The 19,798-nt window shown below is 40.9% G+C and overlaps 2 protein-coding genes across 4 annotated transcripts in view; both read right to left on the bottom strand.

Annotated features, from left to right (window-relative positions):
• Positions 1 to 455, bottom strand: part of CLYBL (citramalyl-CoA lyase) — a 164,476-nt gene extending 164,021 nt beyond the window's left edge. For all 3 annotated transcript variants that reach the window (XM_021530260.2, XM_021530259.2, XM_077781499.1), the window contains exon 1: positions 349 to 455. In XM_021530260.2, the coding sequence (XP_021385935.1) occupies positions 349 to 401 (53 nt within the window). In that variant the 5' untranslated portion in view covers positions 402 to 455. The remainder of the gene's footprint in view (positions 1 to 348) is intronic.
• Positions 456 to 15,366: 14,911 nt separating this feature from the next.
• The window catches only part of TM9SF2 (transmembrane 9 superfamily member 2), a 30,095-nt gene continuing 25,663 nt past the window's right edge, over positions 15,367 to 19,798 (bottom strand). Inside the window, exon 17 of the mRNA XM_021530261.2 lies at positions 15,367 to 16,516. Within this exon, the coding sequence (XP_021385936.1) occupies positions 16,449 to 16,516 (68 nt within the window). The 3' untranslated portion in view covers positions 15,367 to 16,448. The remainder of the gene's footprint in view (positions 16,517 to 19,798) is intronic.

Below are 19,798 nucleotides of genomic sequence, written 5' to 3'. Positions count from 1 at the left end.
ACGGGGCACGGTGGCCCTGAGGAGCCCGCTCGGTCCAAGGCTGGGCGCAGAATGGGAAAGACCCAAGGTCACCCTCCAGGCAGGAGCTGCACCAAAGCGGACAAGCGGACGACGGGACCAGAGGAATCACGGAACAGTTTCAGTCGGGAGGGACCGAAAAGACCATCTTATCCCATCCCCTGCCGGGGGCAGGAAGCCGCCTGCCGTCCCCACGCTGCCCGTGCCGGAGCCCCGTCCCCGCGGCCCGGGCCCGGCCGCCCCCGCACAACGGGGCAGGGCAGGGCGGGGGGGAGCGGAGGCGGCGCCGGGGGTCCCGCGCCCGCCCCGCCCCGCGCGCCCGTCACTCACAGTCTCCGCCTCCCCGCGCGCAGCCCGGCCCGCCAGCACAGCCCCGCCGCCATCGCGCCGCCGCCACACGCCCCGCGCTCCCATTGGCTGCGCTGGGACACGCCCCGCGCTCCCATTGGCTGCGCCGGGGGCCCGCGGCACGCCCGCGCGCGCGCTCGGTTGTGACGTCACGCGGGGCGGAGGCGCGCCCCCGCGCTGTGCCGCTGTCCCGCGGCTGCGGCGGCACCGCGCCCCCGAGGCCGGTGCGGCTGGGGCGATCCAGCCCCGCTGCTCCCGGCGTGCGAGTGACTGCCCTGAGCGGGAACACTTCGTGCGTGCCCAGGATAAAGAGACAAGACCGAAGATAACATAGGAAACAGCAGCGGGCTGGGTAGGAAAGAAACAAACTTGAGAAGATAGGGGTCTGGAAAAGGAAATGGGGATTCGGATTCTATTTTCCATCAGTCCAAACTTAGACTGAGCATATAATACAATTTTCTTTGCCATGATACTGGAATGTGTCAGAGCCACAAAGCATAACACCAGCAAACCCCTCCAATATTGTAGATATTTCAGCTTTGTTTCCAAAGCACATGAGCTCAGATCATACCACCTGTGTGTCCTGTCATCTCTCATTCCCGCCTCTCCACAGCTGCTGAACATGTTGCCCTGGCCATGAGAAGGAGATCCCCAAGACACTCAATTGAAGCAGCTTTCATAAGAACAGGAGATGGATAATGTAGTAACCCCCAACCAGTGCCCACATTCCTTGGAAAACCCAGGTTTACATCCACGTACGTTCATCATATGTCTTCATGGAAGGGCTTTTTTCCTTCCTAGGGTCACTGAGTTTTGCCATATAACTTTGTTCTTGTCCTGACACACAACTGGCTTTTCTTTGTCAGAGAGCGGTGTGGAAATTTTCCAATATGGCTTAGTATCACTTTACTGGGGAAGTGGTGTCAGCAAAGCATGAGTTTCCCCTCCTAGCAAAAATAAAATATGCTGTTTTGCAGAGCTGTGCTGAACCGTGAACGTGACCTGCGCTCAGCTTCCCTCCCCTATGCAATCTTGCGTGCAAGTCATGGGTGATGCCACTTGAATCTGACACACTGTGATAACAAACGTTTCCTCATCACCAGCAGCATGACAGCGTTAACCCTTCTCAGCACAGGTCCAGTGAACTGTGTGTGGCAGAGATTGTTCCTTCTCCCTCCTGTCACTGATGCCTCCTTCCCTTTGCTCTCTCCTCCTACCAGTCATACCTCCTTGGGGACTTCCTCATGAAGGATGAATATTGCATGAGATGGTGGAGGAGAACCTTGGACTTGTCTCCTGCTCCTCTTATTTCTGTAGGGACAGATTTCCTTCCTGTTGCCTCACTTGTCTTTTCCCCTTCCACCTCCAGGACTCTCAGGTGTACAAAATGCTCTCCTTTCCCATTTCACTGATGAGGATGGCCTGCAATGGAGGAAAAAAAAGAGATGTGTGGCACCCAATAGACCCTCATGGCTGTTGTTTCTCTGTGGCTCCCTGTAGAGAGAGGAGAGCAGAGCGGAGCAGAGGAGCAGCCAGGAGAGGATGTGAGCAGGGTACAGCCAGACCATCTAGAACCCCTGAAATGTGCATCATAGAACCATAGAATATCCTGAGTTGGAAGGGACCCACAAGGATCATCAAAGTCCAACTCCTGGCCCTCCACAGGCCATCCCAACAGTCACACCATGTGCCTGAGAGCATTGTCCAAATGCTTCCTGAGCTCTGTCAGCCTGGTGCTGTGACTACTGCCCTGGGAGCCTGTTCCAGTGCCCAGCCACCCTCTGGGGGAAGAACCTTTTCCTAATATTCAGCCTAAACCTCCCCTGACACAACTTTATGCCTTTCTGTCAGGTCCTGTCACTGGTCACCAGAGACAAGAGAAGAATCTTCCTCGCAGCAACAGCATTTAGTGTGACATCAGGGAGAGGCAGGACACCGTGCTTTCAGGTTTTGTTAGAAGTCCAAATAACCTTTCTTCAGCATTAGTAGCTGAGTGTAGGTTTTGCACCAGCTAGTGCTGGCAAACCTGGAGTATCCTGGCCTGTTGCATACCTTTGACTTGTAAATGATCATGGGAACACAGGGACATTAATTAAATCTCATTACTATCTTTTCCCTTCTGTATTCTGGGAAAAATATTGGTTCTGTCTCGTCCTTTTAAAATGGGAAGCTTTTTAAAGATGCTAGGTTTTCACTTAATTAGATTAAGCCACTGTAACATTTTCCAGGATGCTCAGAAGGTATTTTTGAGCCTCTCACTGGCATCCTCAAAGTTAGGTGTGAGGTACTTTTGAGGGTGTGAATCCTATAGCACCATTATGGTTGGGGTTAAGACCCCTGGAGCCATGTGTACATGAAGAATATATGCAGAAAACAGTTGCTGAGCTAATTTGGGATGGGTCATCAGAATTATGGTACTTCTGTGGGTGTTACTGGGTTTTGTGTCTCCTTGCAAAATCCCATCCCAAATGTTGCAGCTCAATGTGAGATAAGTGCACACAAATTAATCAGAGAGAGGGATCCTGCAATTTCTCAGATAATAAATTATGCAGGTGGAATGACTCATGGACTGTGCTGGTGAAAATCATTTAGCAGCTATAATGGATTAGGAAAAATATTCTAAAAAAAGATAATTACCTACCAGTTTTTCTACTCTTATTTCAATAAAGCATCATACCAAACACAGTGTACATTTCACATACAGTATTTTTTTTAATTGCTGGATGTCAAACACCTTTCTTGTAATCTTGGTCCAGTATCTTCCAAGATGTTGAACGAATAAGATGGCTACAAAAGAGCAAGCCAAATATTTTGGCAGGTTATGTGGTGGTCCTTGTTCTATAAGCATTTTCTAATTTTATGATGATCTCTTAATGGTATGATAGTGACAAAACCAAGTATTTTTGAATGAGAAAGGGAGAAAGAAGCAGTTTACTACTGCAGTACTGTAGAACTATTAATAATCCATGCTGATAAAAAGAAATTTTTTATTGGCATCTTGGCAGAAAAATAGAGCCGTGCTGCTGCCTGAAGCTATTGCATGTCAGTGTCCTCTTGACACTCATTTACTTTGATTTTCAAGAGGGAAATGAGCATCATAATAGCCAAGGCATGTTGTGCCTTCCTCTTCGTGTTTGTGTGAACAGAAAAGGATGTCCTCCTCAGCTCATTGTGCAAGAATGAGAAACAAATAGCTGTTGGCACCAATCTGGCTGAGGCTCCCGTGCCTCTTTCCGACAGGCACTCATTTGCAGTGTTATAGTGCTCCTGTGGTGACTGTGCTGCTTTGGGCCTGATCTCCTACCTGCCCAAGAGTTTGCTGCCTCCTGGCTTGGAGACCACTGATCACCCAGGGGGCTTTCTGCTGCGGTGCCTCCTGTGCCACCAGACAGCTCACAGCACTCCCTCGCGTTACGTGTCTCCTCCCATAGGATGAGAGCCAAAGGAGGAATGTGCTTTCCAGCAACAAAAAGATTTGAGAACCTCCCCCAAAACTGTGTTATCATAGAACTAGAAATAAGCCAGCATTTTCACGATGAAAAATTAATTGTCCCGTGTCCATTCATTGGAGTGTTATGTTCTACAGAATTGCAGTGTGTCTCATATCCCAGCAGTGCATAGTGTTTTAATCCACCATAAATCCATGTAGAGTACTTCATCTGGAGCATGATGGAAAGTGGATTTTGGTGAAAATGCATTGAATAGCCCTGGTGGATTGAGACAGGATCATTTTCTCAGGAAAAGCTTTCTCTGTGGTCTTGAAGGGCCCAAAGCTTCCCTTTCTCAACTACCTCAAAACCACCACTCAGGCAGCTGCTTCCTCCACTTGGGAAGGGCAGAGAGCCCCTGCTACCATCGTCCTATTGAACCAGGGGAAATCCACAGCTTTATGCTCTTGGATCCTCTCCAGATCTCAGGAAAGGTAAATATCCCTGCTTACCTGGGAGGTTTTCTAGAGGTTGCTTGTCCAAGTCTGGTTCTCCACCTTTAAAATCAAACTCTTCCCTTCTGCAGTAAGCTGGGGATACTGGTAAGCATCACCAACAGATAGAAAAGAAAGTCAAAAAAGAAACATCTGGAAAAAACAAAGGGCCAGTAGCTGAGGTGAAGCTGCAGGGAGTATAAACTAGGAGAATTGGTCCAGCCATAAATTTAAGAAAATGCTTGATAAGAAATATGAAGAATTCCTGTTTCCAGACATCAGGAGGACATTGCAGTGAATTTGTTGCCATACAATTCAGATGCTGTTATGTACTATGCAATTTTGGGAGGAGATTATTGAAAAGTAGCTCCATGGAATCACTGGAATTCAGAAAAGTCAAAATATTTTCGTGCTGGGAAGCAGAACATACCCCGTATGCTCTGTACATTGGCTGGGAAAGATTAGAAGTGCGGGGAGGGGTGAAACAGGGGAAACAACAGGAAAACAGGAGTCTGGAAGAGGCTTTGGAGAGATGTGCTTGCCAGTTCTCCAGGTGGGAGCAGGTGATCTATTACAAAAAAAGGTGTGCATGTATTTCTGCACTGGGTTGCTTATGAGCTGGCAACAACTCCTACTCCAGCAGGAGTGTGTCCTTTCCCTGAATACAGGCAGAGCTTGGGAAAAATAACCTTAAACACATGATGATGTTGCCAGGTGAAGTGGGTGGTGGGGACACTCCTCTCCTTTGCACTGGTGCTGGAGAACCTCTGCTCAGGCACAGTGGTTTGACTTAAAGCGAGGTGGGGATGCTGTAGTTCAGAAGCAGGAGTATAACAGACCACTACTGGGGCTATTTGGAGCAAGTTAATTTAAAAAAGAGTGAAATACATCATGAAGGGTTTCCTACATTAAATACTGGCAAATTGTGAGAGAAAATGAGGATGCCAGAAGAAAATTATGATGCACGTGTAGAGAAAGAGTGGATCAAGAAAGCAGACTGTCCTTAACATTGTTATTTTGGCATATTTCAAAAGTCCAAACATTCTATGTATCTTATAGATGATTATATAAAAATGCTTGTTGGTTATTATATGATCACTTTTATTTCAAAGTGCTATCTCCCTATAGATTTGATGATGTTTTTACCTTTCTGGAGATTCATTAAACTCGCTTTCCTGCAGGATGCTTTGAAAGCCAGGAGATAATCTGCAGGCTTGTTGACACCATAATGCTATGATGGCTTGTGTGCCATTAAAATAGATCACAGAAATGTTCATCTATAGAACCTGAACTCAATACATTGTGTCAGTATACAGTATAGATCCCTTAATCCATAGGCTATTATTAAAATAGTGGATTAAGGAGCTGTTTGGGATCAGTGCATGCGGTATGTATAACAAAACAGTTTAGCTGAGATTAGTATTTATTTCTCAATGCAGAATTTGATTGAAGGATTCATAGGTGCTTATAATATCACAGTTTTTATTTTATCACTAAATTACTGAGTTTTTGCCATACAAACTCTTGTTAAGACCTGAGAATTAATCACTGTGTATGAAAACAATAAAAACTGAATAACTGACATAAATCTAATTATTTTTGTTTCATACAAATATAAAATATAGTATTTTGATGCTTAAAATGCATTGTATGAGAACGTGCATGGAAAGGACATTCAGACTTCTAAAAAAATAACTTGTAAATTAAAAAAAAATTAAATTACTTCACAAAGTGTTATACAGATCACTGTCAATCTAATCTAAGCCAAAGTGAACTGGAAACCAAAAGTATTTTTTCCATACAGTCTTTTTCTGTCAACAGTCTTGGTGAAATTATCAGAAGGTAAAGTTTTATGTAACCATGTGGTGCAGTGAATGAGTAAGATAGTGGCAGTTTTACAGACTTGTCCTTAATGCAGCAGAAGGTTGTCAACAAGCCTTTTCGGTGACATCTCCTCGTGAGTATGGTGAGCAGATGATTTGAGGATTACCAGGGTGCTGGGCAGGTCAGCCAGCATCTTAAAAATCTCTTCCATAAAGGATCAAATCTGCAGCCAGAAGCTGTTTACTGGCTAAAGGGGGAGGGAAATGGGTGTGTCTAAAAGGCAGAAACCCTTGGGTTTGTTTGTGTGTGTACACGGAGTGCTGTCTTTAAAACTTGTTCTGTGTAATGGAGAGCTGAACTCTGCTTGACACTCATTCTCAAGCAAACTAGGAGGCAAAACAAAATTTCAGTTGTGAGGTACCAACACATAAAGAAAAAATTTGTGCATAGAAATCATGATATTTACCAGGTAAGTAGAACAGAGCCTTTTTTTTTTTGGCACAAGGTGGAACATTTTTATACTAAATTTCAGTTATACTGCAAGTCATATTAAAAAATTTGTTTCTATTTCCATTTTTGGCTGTGGTTTTGTTTGTTTTTATTTTTTAGTCCTTTTGCTGCTAGTTTGGGTATTGTACTTTACAGAAGAGTCTCCGTTTCTGAGTGGAGGTTCAGAGACTTTCATATCAAGCAGATGAAACTCCTGTGAGCATGCCCATACTGGAGATCTCTCTTCCATGGACTATCCATCAGCTGATCATGTCTGCTAGTTTTCAGGTTCTGCTAGTTTTCAGGTCCACTTCCTACATGTGCACAGCCCCTGGGCATATGATGCCATGGTTTGTAAGAAGGTTATGAAACGCCAAGCAGAAGGACACAGCAAATGGAGCCGGCACAAGGCGTCGCTTTGGCAGCAAGCATGACTTGCAAGCAGGGATGTCTGCGGCACTTGAGGCCATGAATGCTCGTGCCCAGGACCGTGCAGGAGGTGATGCCTCAGGTTTTAGCTTTTATATTTTTCAGATTCTGTACTGCTTTCATGTGTATTTCTGAGCTTCATATGAAGGGATAATAAGCTCTCTTCACAGAGTAGGTAGACAAAACAATTCCTTCTCTAGCTGGGGACCAAGGACAAACAATCCAAATTTCAGGTCCAAGAGCATAAATAACAGTGGACTGAAGAGAGGAAAATAAGAAGGATGGGACTTCATGGGCTAAAGCTGTAATGGGACAAAAACTCCGATATGCAAATGGACCAGAACTTATAAAAGTATGAGACCCTATGACCAGTCGTCCATTTGGTGACCATTTTGGGTTCATCTTGGGTGTAGCCCTGGCTGGGCTTTTGTGCTGCCCAAGGTGGATACATTGAGGCCTCCTATTATAGACCCACTTTATTCTTTAGCTCCATCTAGCCTCTGTTCCAGGTCAGTCTTCACAGGGACTGGGGATCTGCATGTCCTAAAATGTGTCATGTGAATCAAAATGAAAGAAAAGAAAAAAAACTTGGAGAGCAGTCTGAGACTTAAATGCAAGTAAAGGAGTGCAAGTGGATGCAGAAATGTGCCACTTCCTGTATCTCATACATTTTTTGCAGGGAAAAAGAGAGTTGTGCTTTTAGCAAAGTGATACAGAGACTGGTTCAGGTAGATTTGCACCAGCTGTGGTCATAAACGGCCTACTGTGACCTGCAGGACCTCCTGAGCTGTCTGGTGGGTGGCTTGAGAGAAGGGATCATATGATTGCTCCCCAACATGTTTAGTTGAAATCTGCTGGTTTAAGTAGGAGATCTTGGTTAACCAAGGGTGGTTACAGAAATGATTCAGCCTGCAGATCTAACTGGAGTGTAGTCTCTGACGTACCATGTTTGGGAGCGAAGGCCCCCACCCTGGCCTTGCAGGGCACAGCCACAACTGGATGAGGACCCAAACACAGATTCTGATGAAATTATATTGGTTTTACCAATTTAACAAATGGTTAAATACTCCCACAGGGGAAATATTTACCAATATACCTATTGGACTAAAAACTGGGTCGACACACCCGTATTCCTCCCTGTGCTTATGATCCAATGACTATAAAGGAACTTGACTAACAAAACATACCATACTCTCAGAATAAGCCCACAAGCCAGTTATGCTTGACAAAAATACTTTTGACAAGGAGGTGTAATTCATTGTTTAGAATCACTGAAATGTATTTTATAACTGTTATTCTCTGGCATTCACCCCAAAGGAGTAGCTGTTCTGCTTATCCAGCTGCTGAAGGCATAAGGCATCCACTGTAGAGACAAGATAAGTGAAAAATTTTGTCAATTTTTAAAGTATGTCTATATCATACAAGAATTCCCTACATTTATGTCACATTAACTTAGTATTTCCTATCTATATTTTAATTTCACTTTCCAAATTTCAATCCCATTCAAATAACTTCATCTCAGACCTTGTTTTTTCCTTCAAAAACTCACTGCCATATGGAGGAAACATTAAAATTATTGGATCCAAAGTAAAAACAAAAGCAGCTTAGTGTTAGTGCAAGAGGCTTAAATCAAGACAATTAAACCTAAGTTACACTGAAAGTAAAAATTACAAGTAATTTTGGCTAGATGTAGACCACACACAAGATAGAAAGTCATGCATGGTGGAAGCACAGAGTCTTCAAAAAAAGATCATCTTCAGAAATAGTAAAATAAACTTCCAAGAGAAATCACTGTTCTAAGCAGACAAAAAAAATCCCTAGCAGGAGTAATTTTGAGAAGAGGCTGCCTTCCAGAGTTTCACCAGGGGATCACTCACTGCTACGCAATCGATTGCCTACCATTTTGGGAAGAAGGTCATGTGGTGTTTTCAGCACGGACAGGACCTAGGATAATCCTTCTGCAGCCCAGCTTTCCTCTCCTGTTTGTTATTTTAATGCCTTGGTTTATACTTAATGCTGCTGTGAGTTGACAGCCACTTGTGTATCTCCCAGATAACGACGGCTGGCCTCATTAACCACTGTGCCGTTGGGATATTTAGAAGTAGCCTTCAGTTGTACAGTTTTTAACAGAATAGTTGAAAATGAGACTGCTACACTTGGTGACCATAGTATGAATTCAGTCTTTTCCACGTATAAAAAATCTTGTCAGTGTTCATTGCCAGGAATAAACCTGGCCCCTCAGAAATGTCAAATTTTAGATATTTAATTTGTAATGTTACCAATTCTCTGATACCAATCTGTGATCCTCTACCACAGCCTTCCATGCTGCTTCCCAAAGACCACCAGGTGTTGATTGCTAAGACGGACCTGCAGGTTCTAACTGAAATTTTGACAGGAGTTCCTATGACAATGAACAACAGCTAATGGAGAGGAGGAAAAATACCCAACAAACACCTGACTAATTTGTTGAGCTGCCAGGACAGATGATGGAATAAATGCCCCAAAGTTATAATGAAAGCAATGGGTAATAATTATTGCTCTCTAATTTGTTAGCCCTATCCAATCTCTTTTACTCCAGCTGTGGATGTTGCCACTGCTCGTCAGAGATGGAGGCAAATATCTGCTTCTTCCTATGTCTTCACTACTCTATTGAAGCCATGCTAAAAAGAGAAAGAAATGTTTGCATCCACACAAATAAATGTGAAGGGTTGGAACATGTCCATACAAAACTGGACCCTCTGGCTTGTGCTGTGTCTGGGGAAGTCTGCCCTCTTCTTTTCCCTTTCACTCCAGAAAGCGCAGATTTTCTTTTGAAGCTTAACTGTGGTAAATACAGTTCTTATTATTGATTCTTAGAAACCTTTTAAGAGCATATTTATTTGTTCTTCCATGAGGTTCTTCTGGTGTGACAAGCCCTGATTTAGATGAATTTCTCCTATACACCATATATGAACTAGCAGTGCTGCACCTTTATCTGTATGTGCTCAGGCTGTAAGATTCAAAGTTGAGTGAAACTGCAAGAGGGAGTATTTGGCCTTGCTGTCATTTATTTGCAGCCCAAGAACTTTGTATTTTTCATGAAATTTTTGTTTTCTACTTATCCCCCCCCCCCCTTTTTTTTTTTTTTTTAATGTTACATCAAACTCTAGGGTTTTCTGCTGGGTATTTATATGGACATTGTGCACTTGGAGCAATGAGAAGTGTATTTCTGCATCAAAGTACATGGTAGATGGCTTGCTCAGGTTATTTTACCAGCAATTCTCTGAAGTGTCAGGGATGAGTGGGACAGGAGACAGTACCCCATGCAACAAAACCGAGATTGCAAGTTCTGTCCCATTCTGTTCAGCAACAGGCCTTCACAAACCTGTTGGTAAAGCTGTTTCAAAGGACAGAAAGATAGACACAGTAACCTTAACATAATACATTGGTCAAGAAAATCTCTGGGGATTTAGTCACATTCTTAATCTGCCTACATTTGTCAGCTAGTCTTGGGTCTATTTAGAAATTCAGTTCTGGATCTAAGATGTCTCTTCCAAAAAAATCTCCCACTTGAAACAGGTAACAGACTGACAGAAAAGACTTGAGTTTAATAAACCATCATATTCCTGATACATTAGTCAGTTCTTTCTTTGGGCTCTGCCCCCTGGGTGTGGATATTGTCCTTCTTGAAAGAAAGAAAGCCTCTCTCTAATTTTTATCCAGTGTTACTACAGTCACCCAGCTTTCTGGGATAAACAGCAAATTTAAGACCACCTGCTGCTTCTCCTTTGCCTTGCCCTCCACCTGCCTTGGGACTGCCCTGATCTGACAATATGCAGCAGGAGAACACGTACAATTTAGCTCTGTTGCTGTCACTATAGCCTGCAGGAGACGGAGCAATAGAATATCAGGTTCTTCTCAGCTGTCTTGCTAGCCTTCCTCCAGTAGGCAGAGAAGAGCAATTTCCAGCAGGAAAATGGAGAGGGCTTCTTATGAGAACTTGCAGAAAAATGTAGGAAACAGATCTGATTTTCTGGCTGCTCCATTTTGTAGCTCCTAAGCAAGGCTAGAGAAGAAATGTCACAACCCTATTGCTTCTTGTATCCTTGGGCTACAAAGGGAGAGAATGGGCCATCCTGGAAACCCACTGACCTCCTCAGTAATATCCCAGAGAAACTAATTACTGGTGCATGGAATAGGTGGGAGCTGAACATGGCTTTACCAGCCTCCAGAGAATGAGAACATTGCTTACCTTCTGCAACACAGAGGGCAGAGGCCATGTGTATGTGCCTGCCCTGCTGGGACGTCACTTCTCATTTGCACATTTCCCTTCTTTGCATCATGTAGCCAAGTCAGTTTACTGATTTCATATAGCTCAACCAAATGCATAATTGTAAACAACCCAAAATATAGTAATGGGAAATTGGGAAAGTATCAGGGAGACAGTCTTCTCTACCTGAAACAACTTCCCCAAAAGAGAGATGAAGTTGACTTGATAGAATTACTGAAAAAAAACCCCAAAAAACCCTGAACAAAACCCCACCAAACAACCCTGCCCCTGCCACCCCCGAAAAAAACCCCAAACCCCAACCAAACCACCCACACAAGTCACATCACGTCTTGAGTTTTGCAGCAGCATCAGCAAAACAGTGGCTGTGCTGAATTGTTTGAGAACAAGGCATTGGCACTATTGAACTCAAAAAGCTGGATATGTGGCATTCTGCCCATCTCACTGCCCAGGCTGGACAGCCTCTCAGGACACCTTGTGGGCCCCTATCTGAAGCAACCTTTTGTAGTGAACTTAGAAAAACTGAAGGGATCAGAACGAGTTCCTGAGTAAGAACAAATAATCCTTGTAAATCAAGGCTTTATAAATACAGTGAATTCTAGAGGGCTCTTGCTAGCAGCATACCCATATTACATGCAGGAGACACAATGTTAGCACCTTCACCAATGAATTATTTGGTTAATTACTGTTATTATTCTTCGTCAAGATTTTTGGCTGTGCACTTCCAGAAACTTTGGATCATGCATATTTAAAGATCTAATGCTAAATCCCTCCAGCAGGCTTTGGTCAAACCTTCCTATCATGCCCTTGCCTCTGCTCCTGCACCCTGTACTTGTGTGTGTGCTGCGGCCAGCTGGCAATGCCCAAACACCTCGAGGGAAGGGAGAACTTCAACTGCATTTTCATTGGAAGTCCTGGAATCCTGGCAAGTGGCAAGAATGTGCCATCACCCAAACAGGACAAGCTTCATTTGTAATCTTCTGGTTTATCTGATTTACAAGCTGTTAACTACTCTCATCTCATCAACAGCAAGTTCCGGATGTTTCACATAAGAAGAAATAGTGCATGATGGGAGCTGTACAGTAATCAACTGATAAATTAAGCCTCTCAGTAGTCCCTGAAGGTTTGTGCTTTAATCTGAAGTGTTACACACTTGTGTAGGCACGTGTACCCAAATTCTTTAAGGTAACAGGAGAATTATTTCATGAGGAACATATATTTACGGAGATATGGAAATAAATAGATCAATAGTGTCTGACATAAGGAGAAACAGCAGGGTACTGAGAATAAAGAAATTAAATTAGAGGTGACTTGTAGGAAGCAGCATATCTGGGACAAGAACATCTCTGCACAAGTAATCTCCCTTCCTTTAAGGAAATACATAGTTGTGATGGGCTTTGGAGCTGGAGATAGAGCTGTCTCCAGAAATGAAGGTGGTGTCCAAACTGGTGAAGATGGCCAAACAGAAAAAGGATGGGCTGTAACTTCATGACAAAAACTCACTGACATGTGTGTCCCACACCAGCTAAGCTCACTATAGTTCTTGCTCAATTCCTAGAGCAGAAACACTAAACCAAACACTGTACTAAACCAAACACTGCAGTAATACTCAAAAGGAAAAAAAAAAAAAAAACAAATAAATGAAACCAAAAGCCCCTCCCTCAAAAAAGAACAAAAAAAGGGCAGGGGGGGGGGAAAGTATGTTTGACTATTCTACCATTCTGATTCTATACTCACTGCCATGCTTTATCAGCCATTAAACACAAAAACATCTACTGCTCTTGAGGATTTACCAGACTTCCATTACAGAATTTCATGTAACTTCTTACCTGTGAAACTCAGAATCTCCCTCAGCTGAGTAACAATTCAGTGAGAAACCTCAGTTTTGACTTAACTCTGCACCAGCCATGTCATCACGACCAGCTGCAGTAGCTCCTCCCCAGCATTCTCACAAAGCTTTGCAAGAACATTTGGCCACAATCTCACTCCATGAACCAAAGTCATATACACTAAAACCACTCCCTTTCAAGGTCTCTCACTTCTTCCCTACCTTGCCTGAAATATAGATGTGTTCCAGCCTACTTAGAGATTGGTATTTTTGCCTTTACCAGTATTAGCAAAACATTTCACATCCACATTTCACCTTTTTGATTTGTACATCAGTTCAATCAGGACTTGATTGGTGCCTCCCAATCCTTCCAAACAGATATTCAGATCAGTATAACTGAGCACCTCAGGTGCTTGCCAGAATTTTGTCATTTCACCTCTTGTCCTCACTTCCAGACTTTTCCTGATGTCATTTCTCATAGCCTTTTGCCTGAAAATAGCACAAAAAGCATCAAGACCCTATGGCTGGTTCACAATCAACTATTATTTATAATATTGCTTACAAGATCCAGCCAAGCAGCTGAGGACACACACAAACTCTATGACTGCAGAAACCTGAGGACTCTCACAGGTGTTCAAACACAGCCAAGCTTTTGAATAAGGGAAGCTACAGACTAAAGATGACCAGATGAGCCTGTCATGGTGAGTGACAGCTTGCCATAAAGCTGCTTTCTTATTTCTTCTGGAGAAAGAAAATCAGGACACCAACTCCCATATAATGTTTTCAAAGTATGATTTGGACCATTTCAGACTAAATTTGGCAGTGATGGCCACTCTTTTTCAGACAAAAGGTTTTAAAATTATTTATCAACCACCAAAAAATTGACACTTCTCTGAGGTGTTTTGTCCAAATTTGCCCTGTCTTCCTGCAGCTCAGCAATTTGTCCTCTTAACCCTCCTATTAATTTACATTTTCTCAGACATTCTTGACATAAGTGCAATTTAAGAAAATACTGGGTAATACAGTAAAGTTTTGGGAAAACTCAGTATTTTAGAAGTTTAGATAAAGAAATGGGTCTCCCAAGAGGAAAACAGATACAGTATACAGTAGAATGCTTAGATGCCCTAACACACACCAAAAACCTAAATTCTAGAAAACCATTTAAAATTATTGGAGGCAGGTTACAAGGACAAAATCAACTTTAAAAACAGCTTGTCTGTAAAATCTGTGATGCATGAAACGTTCTGAATTGTCTCAAGTAGTCCACACTGAAACACTGCAATTGTGAAACAGCTGCAATTATTACACGGCAAGGCTGCTTGAAAAGCTGTGTATGCAGCAGATTCAGATTCCAAAAGATAGTGACACATTTCCCAGACTACCTTTTAAGTTGGAAATAAAATACTTGAGAAGCTGTCACGAATTGTCAACTAGTCTGTAGAAAAATCCCCAGGAAAATACACCCATCAGTTTCAAACCCAAATACATACCATAGTGGCTTCACCTAACTAGTATTAGTCTGACTTTTAAACAGCAATTGTAAATACATCACAAAAATTTGGTTTTTTGAAATTGAATTTCAATAGCAGACGATTCACGTTTTTCAAACTAAGTATCCCTATTTGTGTAAAAACTACTGATGATTTCAGGCAGTGACTATACAGGAGATGGTCACAAAACCAGGGATATGAAGACTATTCAATTTTATAGTTTTAAACATTTGCATCAAGAGTCACTTTACAGTTCACTGCAGTAGTAAAGAGCAAACACTTACCATACTCACCCTTTTCCTGTTTTGAACATAAAGCATGGAAGATTTACCTAAAATCAGCATTTCCTAGTGACCACATGTTGGGAGGTGCACAAGAACAAACCTGTCCACATCTGAGGAGAGCTGTGTCTGGCAAAAGGCACAGCATGAGTGCTGTGGTTCATCTGGGAAGGGTTGTGGAGCACTGCAGTTCTGGGAATTTTCCTGAAGCCTTGATGTGCTAACTTTTGGGAGGTTAATAATGACATGTTACCTTAACCAAGGATACTTTTACTGGGTCCAATATTGAAGCATCACCAGAGGTTAAGGTCCTATATAAAAGTAAATTGGTAAGAATAAAACCCCCCCAATCTTATGAATGGCAATTAGTACATGATGTTTAATTTAAAGTAAAATTTTACCAGCCAAATTGTGTTATAAACCTAAAAGTACCAAACAAGATTTAAACAAAATACTCAATTCCCAAAAAATGGCAAATATAGGTTTAATACCAGTCATCCAAAATTGACATTAGTCTTTTAATATAAGGCAAAAATAGTAATTTTCTTTTCTTTTTTAACCTACATTAAGTACAGTCAGCAATAGTTGCTCTATAGAATATGCATCATTGAGATCTAAAAGCAAGATCAGCAGAGAATGCCGACTCACGTATTGTAAGATCTTCTCAACATAGTAACAACTTCATGGCAATCTCTGGGTTAAGGACTGGATTAATGCTGCAGAGAGGTTTTGTTAAATGTGTGTATAATTTAGTTCCCATGCACCACAATCATATGTCCATGTTATAGCCATTTAGCACAAATACAATAATTCTTGCAGATCTAAATGTGTGTCAATATATATTAAACCATAGAAAATGCCATAAAATACTCTATGCAATCTTTAAGTATCTATCTTCAATATAATTATATTTACATATTTTATGAACTTCTAATATGTAATAAGTCAATGAAGACATTTTTACAACGTTTATTGGATTATGAATTTATAAATTCAAGGACTCAGAGGCACATAGTTTAGAAGGCCAAGAACACCAAAACTTAATTAAGTCACAGAAATCAGAATATTTATGGACGTAACACCAGTAAAAAATAAAAATCACATCCAGACCAAAAGCAACACTTCTTAAGAGTCATCCTTCAAAGTTAGCATAATAAAAAGTTCTCATTTCCCTCAAAGAAAAATAAATCATCCCACCTACCAAGCTAGAAAAACCTATTTACAGTTGTACTTTGATCAGAAGTATCATTAAGTTGTGTAATACAGCCACTTCTATCCTGCCATTAGAATTTAACATTTCTTTTAAAGTATAGTTGTATTTACAAATGCATAAATATCGTAACTCTGATCTTCATTAAGGTTTGAATGAAAACAGGTTGTTAAGTCACAATACAAACGTGTTAGTGGAAAAGTAGGTGCATTTCAGTATCATTCTCAAAGAACAGGAAGCCAATACTTCTGATAAAGCTCAAGTTCATCAGGGAGACCAGGTTTTTAAGTTATGTTAATGAAGATTAAACCTCTTCTGTGTTAACTCTTTACATTGGTTTCTTCAGTCAACTTTCACTACGCTGTATATTTTGGTTACAAACCAAAAGCATGCAAAGAATCCAATTGTCCCTAAAAGAGAGAAAAAAAATTACATGTTAGAACACTGACACAGGAGACATTAATTTCTATCCGTAGTTTATAAGTCAGGATGCAGGTATATGTGATCTGCTGCCCTTAGCCTTCCATACATCAATCAGATCAGATAATGGAAAGTTACAGACAGTACCCAGTCCTTATAGGCATCAACTACTCTGTAACCTATCTCATTATTTTCAGGAACACACAACAGATCATGTGGAAGACTCTAGTTGTAAGATGTTTCTGTTATTTGTCTTACATATTTTTCTTGATGTTTCAGTAAGCTGCAGTCCCACTCCTTCACACTGCTCCATTTCACCCTTCCTCAGTGACTACTCACACACACTTTATCTGATCTGCTCAGGTGTCAGAATATTTTTATTACATTTAATAAACATAATAACAGCATCAGAATTCCCATTACTGAGCAATACTTTAAGGTCTTGAAAACTAGAGCACTACTTTTATTTCTCCAAAGACTGAGTTAATAAAATTTCAAACCATAGTGTAGTTGCTACACAACTTGTAGTCCTAACTGAAAACATGTGTTACATACCTTAAAAATAAACACTTCTGAAATACTTACGACAGGCAAAAGGTACACACAGGTTTGAACTAAAATTGAAGGAAGAAGACCATTTCCCTGATAACTTATTATCCTTCTAGCAGAATAAAAAGAGTGGCTTTGTCCCTTCTCTTTGTGTAACTCCAAAAGAAACTTTTAACAAAAATATTACTCTGAATGTGGAATAGTTAATATAGTTGGGTTTTGTTAATCTAACTGGATTACATCAAAAATCCTTCTCAATCAGAATGATATTGGATTAAACAGCAGCTCAGAACAACTGTTACAGGAACTTTAATTTCCCACAAAAGCTAGGACAGGAAAATAACCCTGAAGATTATCTAATTTTTACCTAAGCGCCTCTTCTAAAATTATATCCTTAGCTTATACAAGTGTCAAGGAAGTTCTTTAGAGGAAAAACCTTCTCTTGTTTTAGATATGGTAAGAGGGACAACAAAAGTTGTATGGTAACTTGTTCTCTATAAAAGCTTGAAAGGAACCATGAATGATATCATGGTCATTTTTTTTCACTTTACACTTGCTAAACTACTGATGTTTAAGTGATTCATTTACTATGATACGTAGTTGTGATCCCAGCTGTGAATCAAAGATTTGTCATATAGCTCCTGGTATTCTGCCTGCTGAGTCTGATCAATGACCTGGAATGCAGTATGGATGCAAGTGCCTGAAGCATGTGTTACACCGACATAGCAGCAGGGCATCGTCAAAACCCTTCCTCCTGATCCGACAATTTTTCACAGATGAGTAAGCAGCAGCAGAATAGTTTTCATAAAACAATTATGACTTTTTCTTTTTAGCTTTTTTATCATCCTGACATGGGAAGTCAGTTGCCTTTGGGAGCAGTTGTTGCTAAATTGCTAATATGTTCTTTTGTTTAAAAAAATGGAGAAGCATTGCCTGTACCTTTACCTCTGATTTCTTCTATAAATCCTTATCTCAGGGAACTGAACATAATCTGCTTTTTCATTCATATCAACCTAAATGGGCAAAATTCTTCTCAAATCTTAAGAAACAGGATTATTTCCTCAAGTTAAAAGGTAATTTGCACTTAATCTTGAGGGAAGTAGATAAAAAAATCATTAAGCACAGTGGTTTACAATTCTGTGTAATTAATAACTTCAAGTCTTCAAGTGTATCCTTATCCTCCCCTGATTTCAACACAGAAATTGAAAATTTAAAAAAACCAAGAACATACAGACTCTGAAAACGTAGTTCTATTTGCACAGGATGACTTGCATTTCCACCGTCCCAATTACAAAAAAATGACTGTCACAAAAAGGAGCTGAAAGGGGGCTGAGAATAAACCACCCCATCTTTGCATGCTTGTGAACCTATCCTAAAAATTTGCTAGGAGGTGCTTTACAGCCACTTGGTCAACTGAAAGTGAATGCGTGAGCAAAAGAAAAAGGGGATGCAGTGGACACATCTTAATGCCTCTAGAAAACGTCATGTGACATGATTGACTTGAAAGAATAAGGGCAAAAGATGGAAATTATATGGGTATCTGAGACGCAAAAAGGCAGCTAAACCACATCTCAGCATAGAAAATTATTGTAAATCCCCTTTATCTTGAATTAATCTCCTCCAGAATTAGTGCATGAAACCAAAGTGAACAGAATGAACAAAGGGGACAGGGTAAACACAATTCTGTTTTGGGGCAAAACTGTTTACTATTACAGGCAGACTTGCTGAACATCTACTAGAAAAGCTGATAAAACTAAATTAATTGACGTTACACTTAGGTAAGGCCTTACTATTTTTCACACTACTTTTTAAGTTTGCACTGCATTTAAAATCTATTTGCATAGAGCAATACATAATCATTTCTAATCATTGAACAATCACACATCCTAGGATTTTGTAGTTTGATTAAACTATCAGTACACCCAGGGCAGAAGTAAAGGTTAAGAGAAAAGAAGAAAATGTGAGCAAGGGAGGCAGAATCTCTGATCTATACATTCAGAATGACATGTAAACTGGTACAGAAATGTAAATAAAAGTAGAGATGTGTAAATGACAAACTATCTGCAAGCAATGCCAAAGTACATTGGACTGACTTAAAATGAAAGATGGAAGATAAAACTGACCACTTTTGGGACACAGCTTGATCACTTTTCAATAAGATTATATAGGGAACTCAAGTCACACTTCTTCCTTTTAACAGGCAATGACCCAAGAAAATTCTTGCAGGCCATTGCTCCCATTCATCATCATCTGCATTCAGTCCACAAACAGCTTCAATATTTCTTCAGCTGAAGTAGAAATGTCTTTGAAATGTTCAGTTACACTTAAAATGAACACCATTCTTAGTTCTTCTCTTTCACTATCTTTGTTCTCCTATGTTAAGTGGAAATGAAAATTCTACTTAATAGTCATAGTATTTTGTAGAGATTTGTATTAAAAGCTCTGATGACAAGACACTTGTAGTCTAGGAGGCCTCAAAAGATAGTGTCTATACATAAATGCATATTCAAGCCTTTGGAATCATTAAAAGTCATCATCAACATAAAGCCTGAAATTATTTAAACCATCGATCAGTTGAAAGTAGTCTCAGAAGTACTTATACAAGGACAGACTGCATTCTGCTGAAGCAGAACACAGAATTTTTTACGATTTTTTTGAGGAGTTCGCAGTTACTGCCTTCTTGTGTCATTTTGAAAGAAGACTTCTTGCATTTTCATTGCCAT

This window comes from Lonchura striata, chromosome 2, assembly GCF_046129695.1.
Source record: "Lonchura striata isolate bLonStr1 chromosome 2, bLonStr1.mat, whole genome shotgun sequence".
Taxonomy (NCBI): Eukaryota; Metazoa; Chordata; class Aves; order Passeriformes; family Estrildidae; genus Lonchura; species Lonchura striata.
Note: the sequence above shows the minus strand (reverse complement) of the source record. Positions and strands in the feature narration are given on the sequence as shown.